This window comes from Brassica napus, chromosome A5, assembly GCF_020379485.1.
Source record: "Brassica napus cultivar Da-Ae chromosome A5, Da-Ae, whole genome shotgun sequence".
Lineage (NCBI taxonomy): Eukaryota > Viridiplantae > Streptophyta > Magnoliopsida > Brassicales > Brassicaceae > Brassica > Brassica napus.
In genome coordinates, this window is record NC_063438.1 from 21,475,411 (window position 1) to 21,494,845 (window position 19,435).

General features: G+C 34.1%; 3 protein-coding genes and 1 pseudogene across 4 annotated transcripts; 2 read left to right on the top strand and 2 right to left on the bottom strand.

Moving 5' to 3' along the window:
* Positions 1-175: 175 nt before the first annotated feature.
* LOC106428338 (abscisic acid 8'-hydroxylase 4-like) lies at positions 176-3,016 on the top strand. Its single transcript, XM_048781154.1, has 9 exons — positions 176-518; positions 608-929; positions 1,045-1,194; positions 1,287-1,535; positions 1,633-1,722; positions 1,815-1,893; positions 2,039-2,145; positions 2,252-2,370; positions 2,722-3,016. The coding sequence occupies exons 1-9, from the start codon at positions 310-312 to the stop codon at positions 2,816-2,818; spliced, it is 1,422 nt and encodes a 473-aa protein (XP_048637111.1). The 5' UTR covers positions 176-309; the 3' UTR covers positions 2,819-3,016.
* A 10,192-nt stretch (positions 3,017-13,208) lies between these two features.
* Positions 13,209-15,353, top strand: LOC125574803 (ceramide synthase LOH2-like). Of its 2 annotated transcripts, XR_007339779.1 has the most exons (7): positions 13,269-13,530; positions 13,752-13,966; positions 14,057-14,212; positions 14,446-14,631; positions 14,727-14,905; positions 15,027-15,207; positions 15,301-15,353. XR_007339779.1 is itself a non-coding variant. In XM_048781060.1 (6 exons), exons 1-6 carry the CDS (start codon positions 13,396-13,398, stop codon positions 15,044-15,046), a joined length of 891 nt encoding a protein of 296 aa, XP_048637017.1. In that variant the 5' UTR covers positions 13,209-13,395; the 3' UTR covers positions 15,047-15,353. The 2 variants fall into 2 exon arrangements, 1 of the variants encoding a protein (XP_048637017.1); XM_048781060.1 differs by having other exon boundaries at positions 13,209-13,530; positions 15,027-15,353.
* Positions 15,354-15,484: 131 nt separating this feature from the next.
* Positions 15,485-16,721, bottom strand: LOC106453920 (annotated as a pseudogene).
* A 503-nt stretch (positions 16,722-17,224) lies between these two features.
* On the bottom strand, positions 17,225-18,090 carry LOC106453921 (RNA polymerase II C-terminal domain phosphatase-like 5). Its single transcript, XM_013896111.3, has one exon. The coding sequence runs from the start codon at positions 18,071-18,073 to the stop codon at positions 17,225-17,227; it is 849 nt and encodes a 282-aa protein (XP_013751565.2). The 5' UTR covers positions 18,074-18,090.
* Between the last annotated feature and the right edge of the window lie 1,345 nt (positions 18,091-19,435).

Genomic DNA, 19,435 nt, shown 5'->3' on the forward strand with positions numbered 1-19,435 from the left:
TTCAGCTTTTTCGCCTGAGAGACCAAAATTGTGAATAGATAGCAATCGTCATCCCCTCACGTTTGGGCGAGAAGAAAAAGTATAATAAAATTATTAATATAAAATTCAAATACATATTCTCACATTTGTCTTTATTAATTACTCCAACATTTGTGTATATATACCCACCTCTCTCTCATATATTTGTGTGTGTTTTGTTCCATATATCTTCTTCTTCTCCCTCTTCTTCTCTTGCAGAGTTCAAAAAGCTTCCATCCTCTAAAATTTCATTATAAGTGAAGCATCAAATATTAAATTGGATAATCGATTATGACTGGACTTTGGTTCTTTGTTATACCAAGTCTCATCTTCTGCTTGCTTTTGGTAAGAATGATGGTTTCAAAGAACAATAAGAGAAAGAAAAAGAGAAACACTATATGCAAGCTTCCTCCTGGTTCCATGGGATGGCCTTACTTAGGCCAGACTCTACAACTTTATTCACAAGACCCAAATGTTTTCTTCACCTCCAAGCAAAAGAGGTAAACCTAAAAAATCTTGCCCTTAATCCTAGTTACTTTTTTGGTTATGTTCTTAGCTTAGTAAATGGTTTTTATCTTTTGATGTATAGATATGGAGAGATATTCAAAACACGAATCCTTGGCTATCCTTGCGTGATGCTGGCTAGCCCAGAGGCGGCAAGGTTTGTCTTGGTGACTCATGCTCATATGTTCAAACCAACGTATCCGAGAAGCAAAGAGAAGCTAATTGGACCATCTGCTCTATTTTTCCACCAAGGAGATTATCATGTCCATATAAGGAAACTTGTTCAATCCTCTTTGTACCCTGAAACCATCCGTAAACTCATTCCTGATATCGAACACATTGCCCTATCTTCTTTACAATCTTGGACCAGTATGCGTATTGTCACTACCTACAAAGAGATGAAGAAGGTATATATTTTCTAAATGCCAAAAAAAAAAAAAACACAAATGCAATTCCTTCCCTTACTTTCTTTAGCTCTCTCTGAGCTCTGCCAATAAAAAAATGTTATATTTTCTCTTGCAGTTTGCTTTTGATGTGGGTATTCTAGCCATATTTGGCCATTTGGAGGGTTCTTACAGGGAGATATTGAAACATAACTACAATATTGTGGACAAAGGCTACAACTCTTTCCCCATGAATCTCCCCGGAACATCTTACCACAAATCTCTCATGGTATGATCTCATCTCTTGAATAAATGAATCAATTAATCTTCAGACATTAAGTAAACTCTGCCAAGCTGACTAAAACTTGTTATTAAAAAAAGGCGAGGAAGCAGCTAAAGACAATAGTAAGCGAGATTATAAGCGAAAGAAGAGAGAAAAGTGTCTTGAAAACAGACTTTCTTGGTCATCTACTCGACTTCAAGGACGATAAAGGTCGGGTGCTAACCCAAGAAGAGATTGCGGACAACATCATCGGAGTCCTTTTCGCCGCACAAGACACGACAGCTAGTTGCCTAACTTGGATTCTTAAGTACTTACACGATGATAAGAAGCTTCTAGAAGCTGTTAAGGTTTGATCACATGTGTAGAATCTTATCCTCTCGTTTTGTGTGTATATACGTATTTTAGTATACTCAATCTATGTATATTTCATTATAATGTTCGTAGGATGAGCAAAGGGCTTTAGTCGAAGAAAACAGTAGAGAGAAGAAGCATTTAACATGGGGACAAACGAGGAATATGCCACTAACACATAGGGTAATAATTTATAAATATTATAATATTATATTTTAGAGTTTTTATGATTATCATTAATTTGAAGTTCATGTTTTATTGTTATGTAATCATAGGTAATAGTTGAGAGCTTGAGGATGGCAAGCATCATATCCTTCACATTCAGAGAAGCAGTGGTTGATGTTGAATATAAGGGTACTAATTAAATCATTTCACACTACTAGAACATTCTATCTATTATTTCTTTTTTCCGTATGAGATGTACCAAAATAAAATTGTTGTGGTCCAGAAAAATATAAAACACTAATATCTATGATTCTTGTAACATGCATGTATATAGGACATTTGATACCCAAGGGATGGAAAGTGATGCCACTTTTTAGGAATATTCATCACAATCCTAAATATTTTTCAAATCCTGAAGTTTTCGATCCATCTAGATTTGAGGTAATAATAGATAAACTAGAATATAATATATATTGATAAGTTCTATACATATATTATATTATAAGAGAGCCGATTTACTTAATGTGATGAATGAAACTATTTAAAGGTGAATCCCAAGCCAAATACATTCATGCCCTTTGGAAGTGGAGTCCATGCTTGTCCCGGGAACGAGCTCGCCAAGTTACAGATTCTTATCTTTCTCCACCATTTAGTTTCGAAATTCCGGTAAGTTTATACTCTTCCTATCTACTATATAATTTATACTTTTAAGTTCCATGCACCACGATCTTTAGTTTAGCGAAATAGATGATTTGATCTATTCGTTACGATCTTATATAACACAGCATAGTTGCCCACACCCACATAACCATTTTAAAGCTTTTTCTCTTTGTATAATATAAAGAGAAAATAACAGTGCATTGTCTAAGCATAATCAATCACATCAATATTTCGATCTTATAAATTGTAAATTTTTAGAATTTTACTAATACAACTCAAACATAGGCTTTACATCTGATATACAAATGAATAAATTTAACACATACTTTCTTTTTCTTATCTAATTGGATTAAACAGATGGGAAGTGGTGGGAGGAGAGAAAGGAATAGAGTACAGTCCATTTCCAATCCCTCGAAATGGTCTTCCCGCTACATTTCTACAACATTCTCTTTAGTCTTCAACCTTTAAAGTTTATTATTATTGAAATTGTCGTAAGTAGTCTTAATTTATATTTTTATCTGAACTCGATAAGAATATTTAAAACCCCTTCGATTTCTTTTTCCTTTTAAAATCACTATTGTAGTCCTTGAGGGGGTTTAACACGGTGCATGCTACAACAACTATTATGGAGTAAAAAATGTCTATTCCGGTATTCTCAATTACATTCGAAATTGGTTCAAGTTTTCTTTGTGGTAAACAACCAAACCAAACCAAATCAAAAGACTGGGAGCCACGTGAAGGTAACATAAAGACCACAAACCGTGAATGTGAAAAAAATCAAAGAGGTGTGTGTCTATTTATGAGTGGCCTGTGAAAATGACATGGCTGCCATAAAAACAGAGCATCTTCTAACTTTCATGAGGCTATTCTACGTGTTGTTTAATGAATTGGCCACCTATAAAAAGCTGTTTTGATTTTAACAAAACGAAAAAGAACTAAAAAAATGGGGTCTGTTTTCATCATATCTTGGAGGAATGGTCCTCCCCAGCATTGACAATGGCCTTTGCCTCCTTTAGTTTTTTATTTTTTTATTTTGTTTCGTTTGAATCCTTTATGTTCTGGCCCTTTCATCCAAATTATTGCCGAGCAAGTCTTTATTTCTAATCAAAACTGGTAAATCTTGGTCTACTATACTAACTAACTGACGACGTTAATTCGTAGTTGTTATAGCAACACAACGTTTTCTCAGTGAACGGTTATAAATAAAAAATCCTAATTAACAGTAGTTTTTTTTTGTGCTAAAATTTGGCTAATTAACCGTATATAATAACTTAATCTCACGTGGAGCACCATTGAGCTCGTTCTAGAGCATACAGTAATAGCAATACACGATTATAGCTAGCTAGTGGAACTATATTAACCACACGTCAAATTTGTATAGTGATGACTGAACTATCTTTGTAGAAACTGTTAGTCTAAAAGCTTTGATTTGATCACTAATATATATATGATTTCTATTAGATGTTAAACTCGGATACCTAACTCTAACATGATTTATTCATCCAAGACGTACGTGTAGTGTGATGATTGAATTTGTATTTGGTTAGGTCTAATTACTCCCATCTCAATTAAGCTATTGAAAATTTGTTATCAACTAATTATCATGCTAAACAAAAAACCATAACTAGTGTTTTGGATTTTAAATTGAATAATAAGTGAAACCATCAAATATCAACATATACAGACTAGAATTAGTGTAACAGCTCTTTGTCTCCGGAGAGCATATAGTATATAGATGATATTTGAACACTCTTTTTTTTTTTTTTTTTTGGTAAAATGTTAAATATTATACCAATTTTTGTTTTTGACAGAAGTTACAAGAGATGACAAGTAGCAGAAAATGAAAAAACAACACCAAAACACACTACATACAGCAGCAAGGATTGGACCAAACAACAACACATCCCAAGCAGTAAAACAGTTTAATAACGAGACAATGTCGAACCTAAAACTCCAGAACTAGATGAGAACCGGTCAGTTACCGCGAGCTACCGAGAGAAGGGCGCCCTCAAACCCTGAATGCAACGGTTCCTACAGCTTCCAACCGAAAACTCAAAGCGAACTACAGCAGAGAATCCGATCACGAACCCCAAAGCAGGCAAGGAAGAAGAGACCACCGGCGGTACGAGGAAGAGCCGAAGACCGACGATACCGTCGTTCAGTAGTTTGCGCCAGAGATTACCGCCTCTTTTACATTCTACCGGGACCGTGTACACCCATTTAACCACAACCCTTATAGAGAAGATGGATCGGTAGCCGGACAACTCCTCCGGAAGAGACAAAACCAACACCAAATCTCGGAGGCCGGTGCCTAACTATTGCACCAAGAGATACACTCGAGCTGAAGCCACTGTCCATACACAAGCCAAGCCGGTGCGATTATTTGAGAAGAGATGATGGCGGGACAGGCCACATCGCCATCACCACTATGATTTGAGGGGTGAAGAACCACACGACAGCCAAAACAGAAGCTTGAGCACGCCAGGGACCAGACACCAACGTGATGCCACTGGGGAGCTCGGGATGATTGGACCGTCGTCACAACCACCAAAGATACCCACATGCAACCAATACCGGAGAACACAACACTAGTTCCTCAAACAGAGTGGAGAGAACTCGAGCTACCTTTGCCGGTGAGCTCTAGAACCCTAACTCCACACGCAACCTCGCCTACCACCGGACGCTACACCGGAGAGACGAGACCGACGAGGAGTTAGACGGTGCTGCACTCGCCTCCATCTCAGAGAAGCTTCTCTAGGTCACGGGAAAATGACCGGAAGCCCAAAATCAGACAGAGGAGGACTACGTCGGAGGAATCAGCCGTCCTCTAGCCATTCCCACCGCCGAAAACCCCAGATCTAAGCTTGAGCGACCAGATCTGTAACCAAGACGAAGCAGCTCCCTCAGCCGCAGAACAACGCAGAGCACAGAGGAGAGAAGAGCCTACAATATTCAAGAGAGAACCAAGGTCCGGCGGCCGCGATGGAGGCGGCGGCCGCCGGAAAACGCACACAAAACTAGGATTTCTTAGTGAGAAGGTGGAGCAGTTTTATTAGAGAGAGAGAAACCGCTCCCCAGAGTTTTTTCTATTTTTTAGATGTCTACAAGTTGGGTATTTGAACACTCTTCTTGGTTCCAAAATAAAGTCTTGCAAAGAATATCATCAAAGGAACTGAGCATCAAAACTGTTTATCATCATCACATTTTAAATTAGAGCCACAAGATTATAAAAGAAAAGAAAAGAAGAAGTATCAACATTGATCATAAAAAGGAGGGTAGCTTTTTATTTATTTGCTTTAGTTATGATTAATAATAATATTTGGGGTGTAAATTAACATGGGAGTGTTGAGTGTTGTACCAATGAAAATGCAAAGTTGGGAGGGGGACCTAATTTACGAACTGATTTCCTTTTCGGGTTTTAGTCTATTTTATATCCATTTTTGTTTGGTGCTCCTACTCATGCAACCAAACATCGCCATTTTCAATTATTCCCTTTTGTTTTCCATGCTAAAATAGTTATTTTTTTCCTTGAAGAAGATTCATCCTTATATATTTACGTGTAGTTATATTTCGTTCTTTTATTTTTATGTGTTGGAAATTTAATAGTTGTTGTCCCTTTGAATGTGTGGTAGGTGAATTTTTAACTCACATATTATATACATGAATGATGCAAGTATAACGTAAGGATAGTGACAAGTAATTATTTTGCTAGCCGGGTATTTTGAACAAATAATCAGACAGGGTAAATGCATTAAACATCAAAATTAATCTGAATTCTGTGTAAAATTGACATTTAATTTTGGCTAAGTGACACAAACCAAAAAAAAGAATGATAAACTTAGCTTGTAAAAGGTGAAAACAGTGGCAAAGCAGTTCCCTATAACTATGATAATTTTTAACGAGTTTATACATTGTTTATTACAAGAACATACTTTTTTTCTTGATGCATGGTATTGTAGTGCTGACACGTACTTATAAATTAATACGGATGGTTTGATGTGAAAACTGATGTGTTACGTTGAGCGGAGGTTGAATATTGGTATTAATGTTATGTGGATTTAAATCTCAACTCTATGAAAACATAAGCCATTGGGAATAATTATGTGGATTTTCCTTTTTCCCTGACAAAGTTCGCTAATTATGGCTATTAAAAACGTTAAATAATTACCTAAAGTGAGGTTATGATAAAGTTATTTTTCAAATAGAGAAATAAATGGAGTTAGCACGAATTCAGAATATCAGATATTTGGTGCTGTGAGCTAGGAATTATCAAGATTGGTTAGGCCCTCAGATGGGTTCAAGGGCTAACGCTAACATATATAACTAAGTCATCGCTAAGATTCATCCAGCATTGTCGCTCTACAAATGGGCTTTAGGATAGTCCAATAAGCCCAGTTTCTTCTTTGTCCGGGACATTTTTGTAGGGGTGAGAAGAAAGGTTGTGGTCACACTGATCATAAATTACAATTTTCTTTTCTTTCTTTTCGGGTCAAACGTGATTAAAAGTCACTGCATTATCAATACTAGGTTCTTGTCCGCGCTACGCGCGGATAGTATTTTGTTTTTTTTTTTCATATTTTTGTACTATTATGTCAATTGTTTAGTTTTATAAAATGTTATGTTTTTATTGTAAATTTGGAATTAAAAATCTAGTTTTTCCTTACTGTAAAGTAAGTTAATTTTTTTGAATCTTACCACAACACATTATACATAAAGAGAATATAGTTGGTCTTTATATTCTTATTTGGTGTAATATTGAAAATTTTGATGGTTTTTTTAAATTATATATATTAGGATTGATTTTCGTGACTATATTCTATAATTGTCTAAAAAAATTGTTTGTCCTATATAGACATCCACATAAATATGGACTTCTGATAAATTTGTTCATTGAGATATTTAGTTTCACTTTTAACTTTATTCTCTTTTTTGACATCCTCATGCTAGCTTGTGGGGCTAGCCAACTTGGTGCAAAAAGGTTTACAAAAGCTGATTGAGATGCGCGTGATCGGACACCTTTTGCTAGGCTATTCATACGGAATTTTAAAGCTCTAGGAATATAAGCAATAGAAAGTTCAGAAAATTCTTTAGATACAGCCTGTATTTCGTTGAGCTCCGAGTCCAACACAGGCCAATCTTTCTCCTTTTGAATAAGCATAACCAGTTGTTCACAGTCGATTGAAAGACCATCTCTCTGTGTCTAAACTTCAGTATCACTTGCATTGCCCATAGCAAACCTTCAGCTTCCGCTTACAGTGGTGATTTGGTGCGTGTATATCGGTCCTTACTCCAAACAGCATTGGAAAGTCACCATCCATTAACACAAAGCCAAGTCAAGATATGTCTCTTTCATTTATCCAGGATGTCTAGCAGGAGCGTTTCTTTGCGAAAGAACAGTTGTGTCCGTTACCTCAACTCCCATGTCAATCTCCATAATCTTGTCTACACGTTGAGTTATCCTCCAACACTATGCTTCAATTTTATTCGCTAATGGGAAAAACATAATTCCTACGACACTATTAATGATTATTTTTTTTGTTAGACCGATACGGCAAACTTATGTTTTATTTAACAAAACTCTTATTTTAATTTTGTATTAAAGAATCAATTATATTTTATATTATCCATAATTTTAGTAAATTTACTTATTTGTCATGTTTTTATTAGGTTTTCGCTAAATCATTGATTTATTATTTATTTTTAGCTAAGTCACTAATTTATTAATTTAAAAATACCCTTAATTAATATTATATATATATATATTAAAAATGAATTTTTTATTAGTAATATTAAATTTCTATTTTATATTAAAATTTAGTTAGTTTTTCTTATTTGTCATATTTTATTAGGTTTTAGACTTTTAGATAGGTTATTGATTTATTATTAATTTCTAACTGATTCGCTAATGTGTTAATTAAAAGAATACCCTTAATGAATTTTATATATAATTAAAAACGAATTTTATTTTAATCATATAAAATTTATATGTTATATTAATATTAAATAAATGATTTTAAAATAATATAATAAAATTATCAAAAAATTTTAAAATAAGATAATTCTTATTTATATTTTGTAGCTATCTGAAAACAATAATTTTATTATAAAAGTTAAAAAGATACAAAAATTATAATTAAATATTATTCAAGAAAAAACATTTATATAAAGATATTTTCTAAACTATTTCTAAGATATGAGTGTTTTAAAAAATTTAACACGGGATGTTTAGAACACGGGATTATGCTTATGAGAGAGTGGCTCGGGAATGGGCTTTGAGATGGGTCGTCATGAGAGAAAGGTAAATGGGGGAGACGGCGATTAGGTTATTCAGAGGATGAGAAAGCTGTGTGCGCTTTGACTTGAGTCTCAACAATACGTAGATTAGAGTTAATGGGCTGGGCTGGGATAAAGTGAATTATCAGATTGATGGGATTAATGGGCTGGGCTGGGTGAAAGTGAATTATCTGAGTTTGGCTTCACTTCGGCTGATGGCGCAAAACAAAAATACGGAGTCGGAGAATGAGTTAGCGCACAGAAAGCCCGATCGTGATTTTAATTTGAAGCCTAATCTGGCAGTGACGTGGCAATTTGATTGGCCCTGATTATTTTGAGCATGTGGCTAGCTTTAGGAAGCTTAAAAATAGTCCCTTTTATATAGTGGGATTTTAGTAAATTTACTTATTTGTCATGTTTTTATTAGGTTTTCGCTAAATCATTGATTTATTATTTATTTTTAGCTAAGTCACTAATTTATTAATTTAAAAATACCCTTAATTAATATTACATATATATATATATTAAAAATGAATTTTTTATTAGTAATATTAAATTTCTATTTTATATTAAAATTTAGTTAGTTTTTCTTATTTGTCATATTTTATTAGATTTTAGACTTTTAGATAGGTTATTGATTTATTATTAATTTCTAACTGATTCGCTAATGTGTTAATTAAAAGAATACCCTTAATGAATTTTATATATAATTAAAAACGAATTTTATTTTAATCATATAAAATTTATATGTTATATTAATATTAAATAAATGATTTTAAAATAATATAATAAAATTATCAAAAAAATTTAAAATAAGATAATTCTTATTTATATTTTGTAGCTATCTGAAAACAATAATTTTATTATAAAAGTTAAAAAGATACAAAAATTATAATTAAATATTATTCAAGAAAAAACATTTATATAAAGATATTTTCTAAACTATTTCTAAGATATGAGTGTTTTAAAAAATTTAACACGGGATGTTTAGAACACGGGATTATGCTTATGAGAGAGTGGCTCGGGAATGGGCTTTGAGATGGGTCGTCATGAGAGAAAGGTAAATGGGGGAGACGGCGATTAGGTTATTCAGAGGATGAGAAAGCTGTGTGCGCTTTGGCTTGAGTCTCAACAATACGTAGATTAGAGTTAATGGGCTGGGCTGGGATAAAGTGAATTATCAGATTGATGGGATTAATGGGCTGGGCTGGGTGAAAGTGAATTATCTGAGTTTGGCTTCACTTCGGCTGATGGCGCAAAACAAAAATACGGAGTCGGAGAATGAGTTAGCGCACAGAAAGCCCGATCGTGATTTTAATTTGAAGCCTAATCTGGCAGTGACGTGGCAATTTGATTGGCCCTGATTATTTTGAGCATGTGGCTAGCTTTAGGAAGCTTAAAAATAGTCCCTTTTATATAGTGGGATATGGACGACGTGGCAGAAACAAAAGTCTATCGTTGAAAATATACAAGTATTTAACATTATTAATGGTTGGAAATAATAAGTAAATAAAAAGACGTTCCTAAAATCTCTCTCACCCCTGTTCTCAAATCAATATCTTTCACAGGGGCTGAGATCAAGTTTTTTTGTGTTCGATCTTCGGATCGAATTTTTGTTTCGCTATGGCGATAACTTTTTCGCATAGGCGATAACTTTTTCGCATAGGCGATTTTGATGTGTAAGGTTCACCCAAATCAGACATGTTTATCAATTCCATCTTTCTCTGATACGGGTTGAACATATATAATCTCCATTTTTCACTGTTCTTCATAATAAATTCCGTTGACTTTTGATCGGATACCCTGTTCACCGAATCAACTTTACTTCTTTTTAATAAGAATCAGTCTTTACCGATCTCAGTCTTGCCATTTTGGCATATGGTAAAGCATCTTTGCTAAAGGAAGGGGAGTTTGACGGATTTATTAGGTCTTTTTGAAATAGATTCAGCAGAGTCGGCGTTAGAAACGGTCCGACAAAGAATCATATTTCAGTCTGATCTAAGTTTCCTCTGGTTTAACATCGGTGACTCATGGTCCCTCTGATTATTTGGTCTCGGCTTGAGTGAAAGGTGCCTTGGAGTACAAAATATTGGTGATTCGAGAAGTTGCGGTGGTTGTAGGTGAAGAACGTCGCCAGAATTTTCTCTACAGCAGCGATGGAGTCAAAGGCGGTGGAGAGAAGGATGGTGGGCTCAGAATACGTGTCACACATGCGCACCAGGAGATTGCCACCTCGCAGTTACTCATCAACCAACACTCGTGTTTATGAATGTTTTGTATTATATTATGTTTGTTAATGTGTTGGGCCTTAAGCCATTTCTGTACTCCTTTCAGCCCATGAGGCTTTAATGAAATCAGTTGACAAAAAAAAAAAAAAAAAAAAGAAATAATGAGTCTACGGCGGTGGCGTCAGAAGGTGTTTGGAGGCCTAATTAAAAAATACATTTTACTTGATATCTTTTTAATATATATATATATATATATATATATATATATGATACTAAAAAGTTTTGAATTATTACATAAAAAAGTCCACCAAACTTTTATAAACGAAAATATTAAAATCATGATGAAAAAAATATGAATTTGTAGTATAAAAACAAAGATGCAGACTTTGGATTGAAATATTGATGGCTGTTTAAAAATTTTTTTTTATCGTTTAAATTAAATATAGTAAACCGGTAAATGATTTAAGTCAATTCAGTTTTTCAAAGTCCGGATCGGTCCCAATGCTTTATATCTTTTTAATATTCAAACTTTTATAATTTTTTTACCAAATTATCATACATATATAAAATAAATCTAACTCATAGCATATAAAAAGAAGACAAATGTGGATTAAATATTTACAGTTTTTTAGAAGTAGAATCTTTATAGTTTTATTTATAAATATATCAAAATTGATCATAAACTTAGTTATTTTAAACTGAAGTGAAATTCAGAATCAAATAAGAATAAAAATCTAATCAAGAGAATATGTTAACTACTATGTAAAAATAATGTTTTTGTAATTAAAAGTCTTAAAATTTCTACAAAACTTAGGGATTTTAGGCAAATGTATTTTTCAAAATACTATAAGCACGACTCTGAGTCTACCAAGTCGTTCTTTGTTTTATTCTAGTCCTTTTTGTTGTCACAACAAGTCAAACTTACGAAAATAGCTTTGGCCATTTTTAATTTAAAGAAAGCTTCCAAGCGTGACAAATAAAAAAGATGTCTGCCCAAAAGCATGAGTCTAAATTTCGTCGATGAATGATCTTAAGAAGTGAGAACATACAAAAAGAAAACTAACAATACTCTGACTAGTACTTGGTAGATATATATTATCATGCATATTATTGATATGCCACGTACGTTAACAGGATGTTCAGTTTCAGATATTAAAAGATGATATTTGGTTCTTTAACAAAAAAAGAAGAAGATGATATTTGGATACAAATTGCTAAAATTCCCTTTCTTACAGAAAATATAAAAAACGCATAAAGTAACGTAGAAAAGTATCTTAGAATACTTGACTAATGGGACAAAAACAATAATCGTTGTTGGTGGTTTAGGTTGAGAAGACAAACTGGGAGATGAGAACTAAAAGCAATAAGAAAATATGTTACAGAAAAAAACACTTATAAATGCTAAAATAAAATCAAAAGTGGAAATGCTGGTGGAAGGTAAGGGGACGTGGTCACTGACTCACTGGTCAAGCCACCTTAATGGAAGAGGGTCATTTGACGACCCATATGTATTTTTTTTATAGAAAAAAAATTTATATTTTAAAAAAACTGATAAAAAATAACAAGCTTATACTAGTTTATGTGGTCTCTATAGTATATAGTTGAAGCTAAACTAACCGCAGTGAAAAATGTGACTGGTTCCACCACTAGACATTGATCATTGATGCTCGCACTTGAAAATCATTTATGCTGCTGCTGCTTTATTTAAAAGTGAATTCAATCTTATTTTAAAGGATGCTTACCGTGAACTCCAAGTGTTACATAATGATTCTCTCATAATTTAGCTCTCTTTAATTTTCTCATATTTTTGTAAGCGTTTTGTATCCCTTACTAATACTATTAAACATGTAGGACACATTTATCGAAATATATTTCTCAAAAGTTATTGTAAAAGCATTTCCAATTTATGTTTCTATTTTTTTTCTAAAACAGAGCATCTCCACTATTTGAGGTAGATTTGCTCCAATGTATCACTCTATAATAGAATTTCTCTATTTTAAAGAAAAAATAAAAAAATGTTACCTTTTGCTTCTATATTTAGAAGTAAAAATAACATATTTTTATATTTTTCTCTATAAATAGAAAAAACTTTATTATAGAGATATATATTGGAGCAAATACATTTTAATAATATACATTTTCTACTTAAAAAAATATTGAGATAAAAATCAAGGTGAATGAGAGATGGTCTAACTGTTAGTACAAGAATATGCAAATTATCTTCTTTTTTTGTCACCGAAATTATCTTATAATCTGAAGACTATTGATTGGTAATAAAAACAAATTTTAAAAAAAAGCAAATAAGAAAAAAGGTAATTGGTCGGAAGATCACAATTCCCAAGCTTGGCAAAACATTTACACCTGTCGCTCACTTCTAGGAAGACTCATAAAAGAAGAAGAAGAGAGGTGATGACTCAAAGAAGAAGAAGACAATACTCAAATTCATATATACTTTCTCATTGATACGATTAATTCTTCTCTTTTTAAGTGAAAGATTTGATTCTTTTTTTTTTGCTGGGAGTCTCTGGACATGGAATCGTTATATTCTAGCGGCGGGGTAAGGAATCTTGAAGCGTCGACTGCGGCGTGGAATTTCCAGATAGCAGTCTATTTCGCCTTCGGATTCTTCTTCTTGAGACTTTTCCTCGATAGATTCGTCTTTGAAGTAAGTAAATAAATAAAAGACTCTCTCTAAATTCTCCGATTTTTTTTTAAATGTTTTTTTTTCTTTTGCAACTTTGGATTGTGTAAGCAAATTGATATTCATTAGATAATGAGCACTTTGGTTTTAGTTGATTCATGCATCTTGCAAAAAGCTAGGAGAATTGCCAATTGACAGTCTAAGAATTTGATCATATCAATATGTCACATATTGTCTTTTAACAGAGGATAGCTGTATGGCTTTTGAGCACCGCTTCTTCTGCGCCTATTAAAATGAACGATGCTTCTACTCGGGCTAAGCTCGTCAAGTGCAAAGAGTCTCTGTGGAAGCTCTTGTTTTACGGTGCTTGTGACATATTCGTCCTCAAAGTCCTTTTTCACGAGCCATGGGCCACAGATGTCAAACTCTACTTTCACAGTTGGCCTAATCAAGAGTTGAAGTCAGTTACTTTTCTTCTGCTTTCACTTTTTAAGCTATACTTTATATGGTGGAAGTAACCTAATTTTACTCTCTTTTTTTTGTTCGTTAGGCTTCCGATAAAGCTTTACTATATGTGCCAGTGCGGTTTCTATATGTATGCTGTTGCTGCCTTGCTTGCATGGGAGACAAGACGAAAAGATTTTTCTGTTATGATGTCTCACCATGTCGTTACCATCATCCTCCTTGTCTACTCCTACTTAACGGGGTAATTAATTATATTTGCATATGGATGCTTACCTTAAGTATATTTGCTAAGTTACAAGTCCATTCATGATAATAATAATAATAAAAGATTTGTCATTTGACAAGATTATTATGTGAGACAATATTCAACTTTTTGACTGGGATATTAGATATATATATAGTGAATTATAGAGCAAGCAACCAAGAAGCTCAGGAAACTATTTATTTATTTATTTATTTTGGTTTCTTGTGCAGCTTTTTCAGAATTGGAGCAATCATCATAGCCCTTCATGATGCAAGCGACGTGTTTATGGAAACTGCTAAAATTTGCAAGTACTCTGAAAAGGAATTTGGAGCGAGTGTGGGTTTTTCACTCTTTGCTCTCTCTTGGCTACTACTTAGGTTGATTTACTTTCCATTTTGGATCATCAGGGCCACTAGGTATTCCCATTCTTTATTCTTACCTCCTATATATAACTTTATTTATTTTTGTCAATGCTTTATCTGACATTCTCACCTTTTTTGTTTGGTTAAAGCATTGAACTCCTGGATCATGTGGATATGACATCAGCTGAAGGCACCATCATGTACTATTCCTTCAACACACTGTTACTGACGCTTCTTGTTTTCCACATATATTGGTGGTATCTCATCTGCGCAATGATTGCAAGACTACTTAAAAACAGAGGACAAGTGGGAGAAGACATAAGATCCGGTACGGTTTCTGTAACTTTGTTTAAACCTGGTTTTGAAAGTTATGTGGGCTGCGTAGTGTGGAGGAACCATTAGAGATGCTTTTTAAAAGAATTTTGTTTGTTTATTCTTGACAATGGCAGATTCAGAGGATGATGAATAGGCTTTGCAAGCATGACAGATACGGAACATGTTTCCACTTCTCCAACCAAAACCCTTTTGCTGCCGATGTCTTTGTTCTCAGTATCAGCACCTTTACCGATTAGAGTTGGAGGTTAAAAAAGAAGAAGAAAGGTTATAGTTTTTTTTTCCAGTTTTGTATTGGTGAGTATATGTCTACATTAATTAGACTGCAGATTCTCTTTGAAAAATACAAGGAAAAACAGACACTCAGGTTTCTTGTGTTGTTCTATGCAGTGTATAAAACAATGTGCAAGCCACTTTGTAAATGCAAATATGGTTTTCTATTCCATTGCATTTTTAATGGAGCTCCTTTTAGAAATGATGCCAGAGAATGTCTTCTCTGCATGTTATGTGCATGTTCTCAGTTATACACCTCTTATCTGCCTCATGTCCCATTGACACAGAAGCCTTACTGTCATGTAATAACCTTACCTATGTCCTTTCTTTCTTTTTTCCTTACAAAAGAGTATTTTGACACAACAGTAAAAACACTATAACAAAACAAAGACGCAAAAAGAAAAGGAAAACGTGACAATACAAAACAAAGAATAACAGATAAAAAAAAAACAGTCTTTACATCACACTCCCATCACATTGTCAACTGCGTACAACCAAGCACCGTACCACGACACTTAGTCACCGGAGCAACCTTCCTCCACACCGGACGATCACTCCCAACAGTCAAAACATCAACCTCCGACATCTGCTTGATATCCAAATTATCCCTATCAGGCCCAATCACCCCTCCCACAAGCAAAACCTCACCACTCAAACTCGCCATCGCCATACCAATCCTCGGCTTAAACTCGGACGCCGACGCAACCATCTTCCACGTCTCATCACAATCCTCTTCATTATACACCACTCCATGACTCAACACATAACTCACACCCTCAACAACAGCCATCGGACCTTGAGGCCAACCATACTCTCTCACATCCCATCCCAACTTAACACTCTCAAGAACCTGCACCGTCGTCGATAACCCTTTATGCAACACATGAACCTTCCCTTTCACGACCAAACCGGAACACGCGGAGTTATGAGTCCTGTGGAGATCAGGGATCGAACTCCACACATCACTCTCAGGATCATAAACCTCAGCTCCCGAAATCGATTTTCGACACGTGGTGAATCCTCCAGCGACAAAAATCTTCCCTTCGAGAACGCAACACGCGAACATAGAGCGAGGAACGAGCATCGGCGCTCGTGGCCCCCATCGTCTCTTCACAAAGTCGTAGCACCACACCTCGTCTGTAGCGAAGGTACCGTCGTGATCGCCGGCTAGCGGATACGAAGAGCTTTCCGGAGGTTGCGACGGCTCCGAAGTGGGCGAGGTGGCGGATTGGGATGGGAGGAGAGGGAGAGTATGCTCAGGCCTCTTTTTTTGCCTTTGTCTATATGATTGGTTGTACATTTAAGCTAATAAGATCAACCTTTATTGAAGAACATGACGGATGCTAATATGCTATGTTTGTAAAATAAATTATGTAGCGTTATTGTTATTTTTTGAGTTTATTATCAACTAGACAAAAGGTCTACCTTGGTCTGCCAATTAATACTGATAAATGTTTGCTAATTAATGAAATTGAAGTGAATCCCAAACCCATAGCATCTCCACATCCTGAAACGTCATAAAGAAGAAACATAGGCATCCTTGTCGTTTTGTTGTAAGAGTGTCGCAGAGATTGTTATTCGATTCAAAGTATGCCATAGCTTCTAATCTTTTTGGGCTGTATAAAGTAAGTAAGTACAATGCTTTGTAGTTCACTTTGGTTTGACGATATTATTACTAAGAGATGATAGAATAATACAAAATAGATAGTGAAATGCTAACATTCACCTCACTTATGTAATATGCTTTTAATGTTTTCTAGTCAAAATAACATTGTAAATATACTTTATACTTCTTACACATGAACCAGATCACACAAGCTTTTGATCGATGCTTAAATGAATTTACATAAGTATAAGACTTTTTTGGAAGTCACTATCATATGGAAATATACTTTAAAGTTTTGTTCTTCAAAATAAATAACTTTTCAAAGGTACTTAACACTTCTTCTTATATATGAAACTTCAAATGCTTATATAAAGTTTCTACATAGTAAAGATTCTTTGTCGACACGATTGAAATTTATCTCTTGTAGTAACAACCTCACATCCTTTGACTCCATTCCTTTTCTTCTGTCACTCTGAAGAATGCACTGTGAACTTCTTTGAGTAGCTTCAAAACATTGGCCAACCCACCCTCCTTCTCGCTCTCGTCAGTCTTCTCCTCAGAGTATGGTTTTGAGTGTTGGCTGTTGCTCATTCTCCTGAAATAGTTGTATTTGCTAATTACAATCAAGTTACTCTGGTAATCGGGCCATACATCACGTGTATCATCCACAATCAACGTTCCACGTTCATGAGCCAAAGCCAAATCAAGCGTCTTCACATCAGGACTCTCGTCCCTTGTTATCACCCTGTCCCCGAAATAGATTTTCTTCGGATCAATCACGTCCAAGATTAGCATAGTGTAATCGCGAATACCCTTTGTGTAAACAGACATTGTGAACATCTTGTTGGCTTCTTCCAAGAAACCGCAAACAAAAGGCCGTAGCTTCGTCAAAGATACCACGGGATCATCGCCTCCAGTTGTCCACTCCCACAGATCGTGCCTTGTAATAGAAGCCGCTTCTTTGATCAGATACTTCTCTGCTTCGGTGAGGCGTAGAAGAGGAGTGGTGTGGAGAAGCGTGTGGTCCAAGTCAAGTACTAAGTGAAGTTCTCTGCTTCTCTGCTTCGTTGCAGCTACAGCCTCGTGGCTTAGCTGTAAACCGTCGGAAAGATAATCGAACACTCCGCCTTGGTCTTTGTGAACAGTTGATTTGCAGGTGGTGCATTCTCCGTAACGAAGGAACCAGTGACCACATCTACTAGAAGAAGAAGACTCGTTGGTGACCGGTTCGATCCTCTGCTTTTTGGCTCTCTGTTCCAGAGAAAGATTATTAACAACAGACATTGTTTCTCTGATGGACTGATTTAAAACTTCTAAGTATATAATATAATTAGAGAACTGATCAACTAAAGTCCCTAAGAAATCGAGTAATTAAGAAAACCCTAATCTGATCAGAAACCTGAAGAGATGGTTTTGTAGTTCGTTCTAAACCAAGAAATTATCTGTGTTTTCCCTTTTCTTTGGGTAAACCTTAATGTACACTATATTTTCGTTTATAATTTACGCTAAAATAGAGTCATTTATATATAGAGTAATACCATTAACGAAAAAATCCTACACCACTCAACTTTAATTCCTAAGTCTAGACTAATTAACTCTATAGTTATAAAAAAAGTTTATCTCTTTAAAAAATAAAGGTAAAAGTGGTTAAACTAAACATAAAAAATGATTTTTATATATGAAAGTGGTATGTTTGGCAATTTCCCTTTATTAAAACATAAACCTACCCTTGGACCCACCTTTTTGTAAGTATTTTAATTAAATACACCATTATATTTTATAGTTAAATTTATTCTTCTAATTATGGTAACATTATAATACTAAGGGATTTTTGCAAAATTGTATTTCCAAACAACACAATAACTAATCTTGTGTTCAAACAAAATAAATTATTATGTCCTACATTTTTAATAACTTCTTAGTTATTTTCTTTTAAACTATTTGATCAAAAGCTATATTTGATAAGAAGTTGAAAATAAGTATAAATATTTTTAGGATTTAGGTACTAAATTAATAGATTATAATTATATATGCGAGATTATGTTTGGTTTAAGTTGACATCAAATATTTTTGTACAAATAAAATGTTAGAGAAAATAAATTAACATTAAATAAGTTTTATAGTTAAAAATTAATTAAAAAAAGTATATATCACAAATTTAACCAAACAAATTACATATAGTTTATTAAAATTTTCATGATGCGTAATAAAACGGATTAAAGTAATTAAAAATTTAAGTAATATTTAAAATAATTATTTAATTTAAATATAATATAATATAATTATATGGTTTTAAAATATAGTAAAATAAAAATGTTAAAACATTACTTATCAAAAATGTTAAAATCTATTGATATTGTAAATTATATTTTGTTAAAAAATATTCTTGTGCCTTTAATAGCCTCTGCTGCTGCTTTTGTAACCAGAGACGTCATGTCCTCAAACGACCCAAAACCCTTCAAGGAACTGTTTTGAAAGTCTCATGTTTTGTGTTTTGTCTTGGAACAATTTTAATACTGTTTAATACTGTAAAGTTTTGATCTTTTAAGAATCCAAAGCCCTTCCATATCTGTATTGTGATCTCTATATGAGCAAATTAATCGTTCTGCTTAGTTGGTCTACAGCAGAAAGTGTCAATCTTTAGTT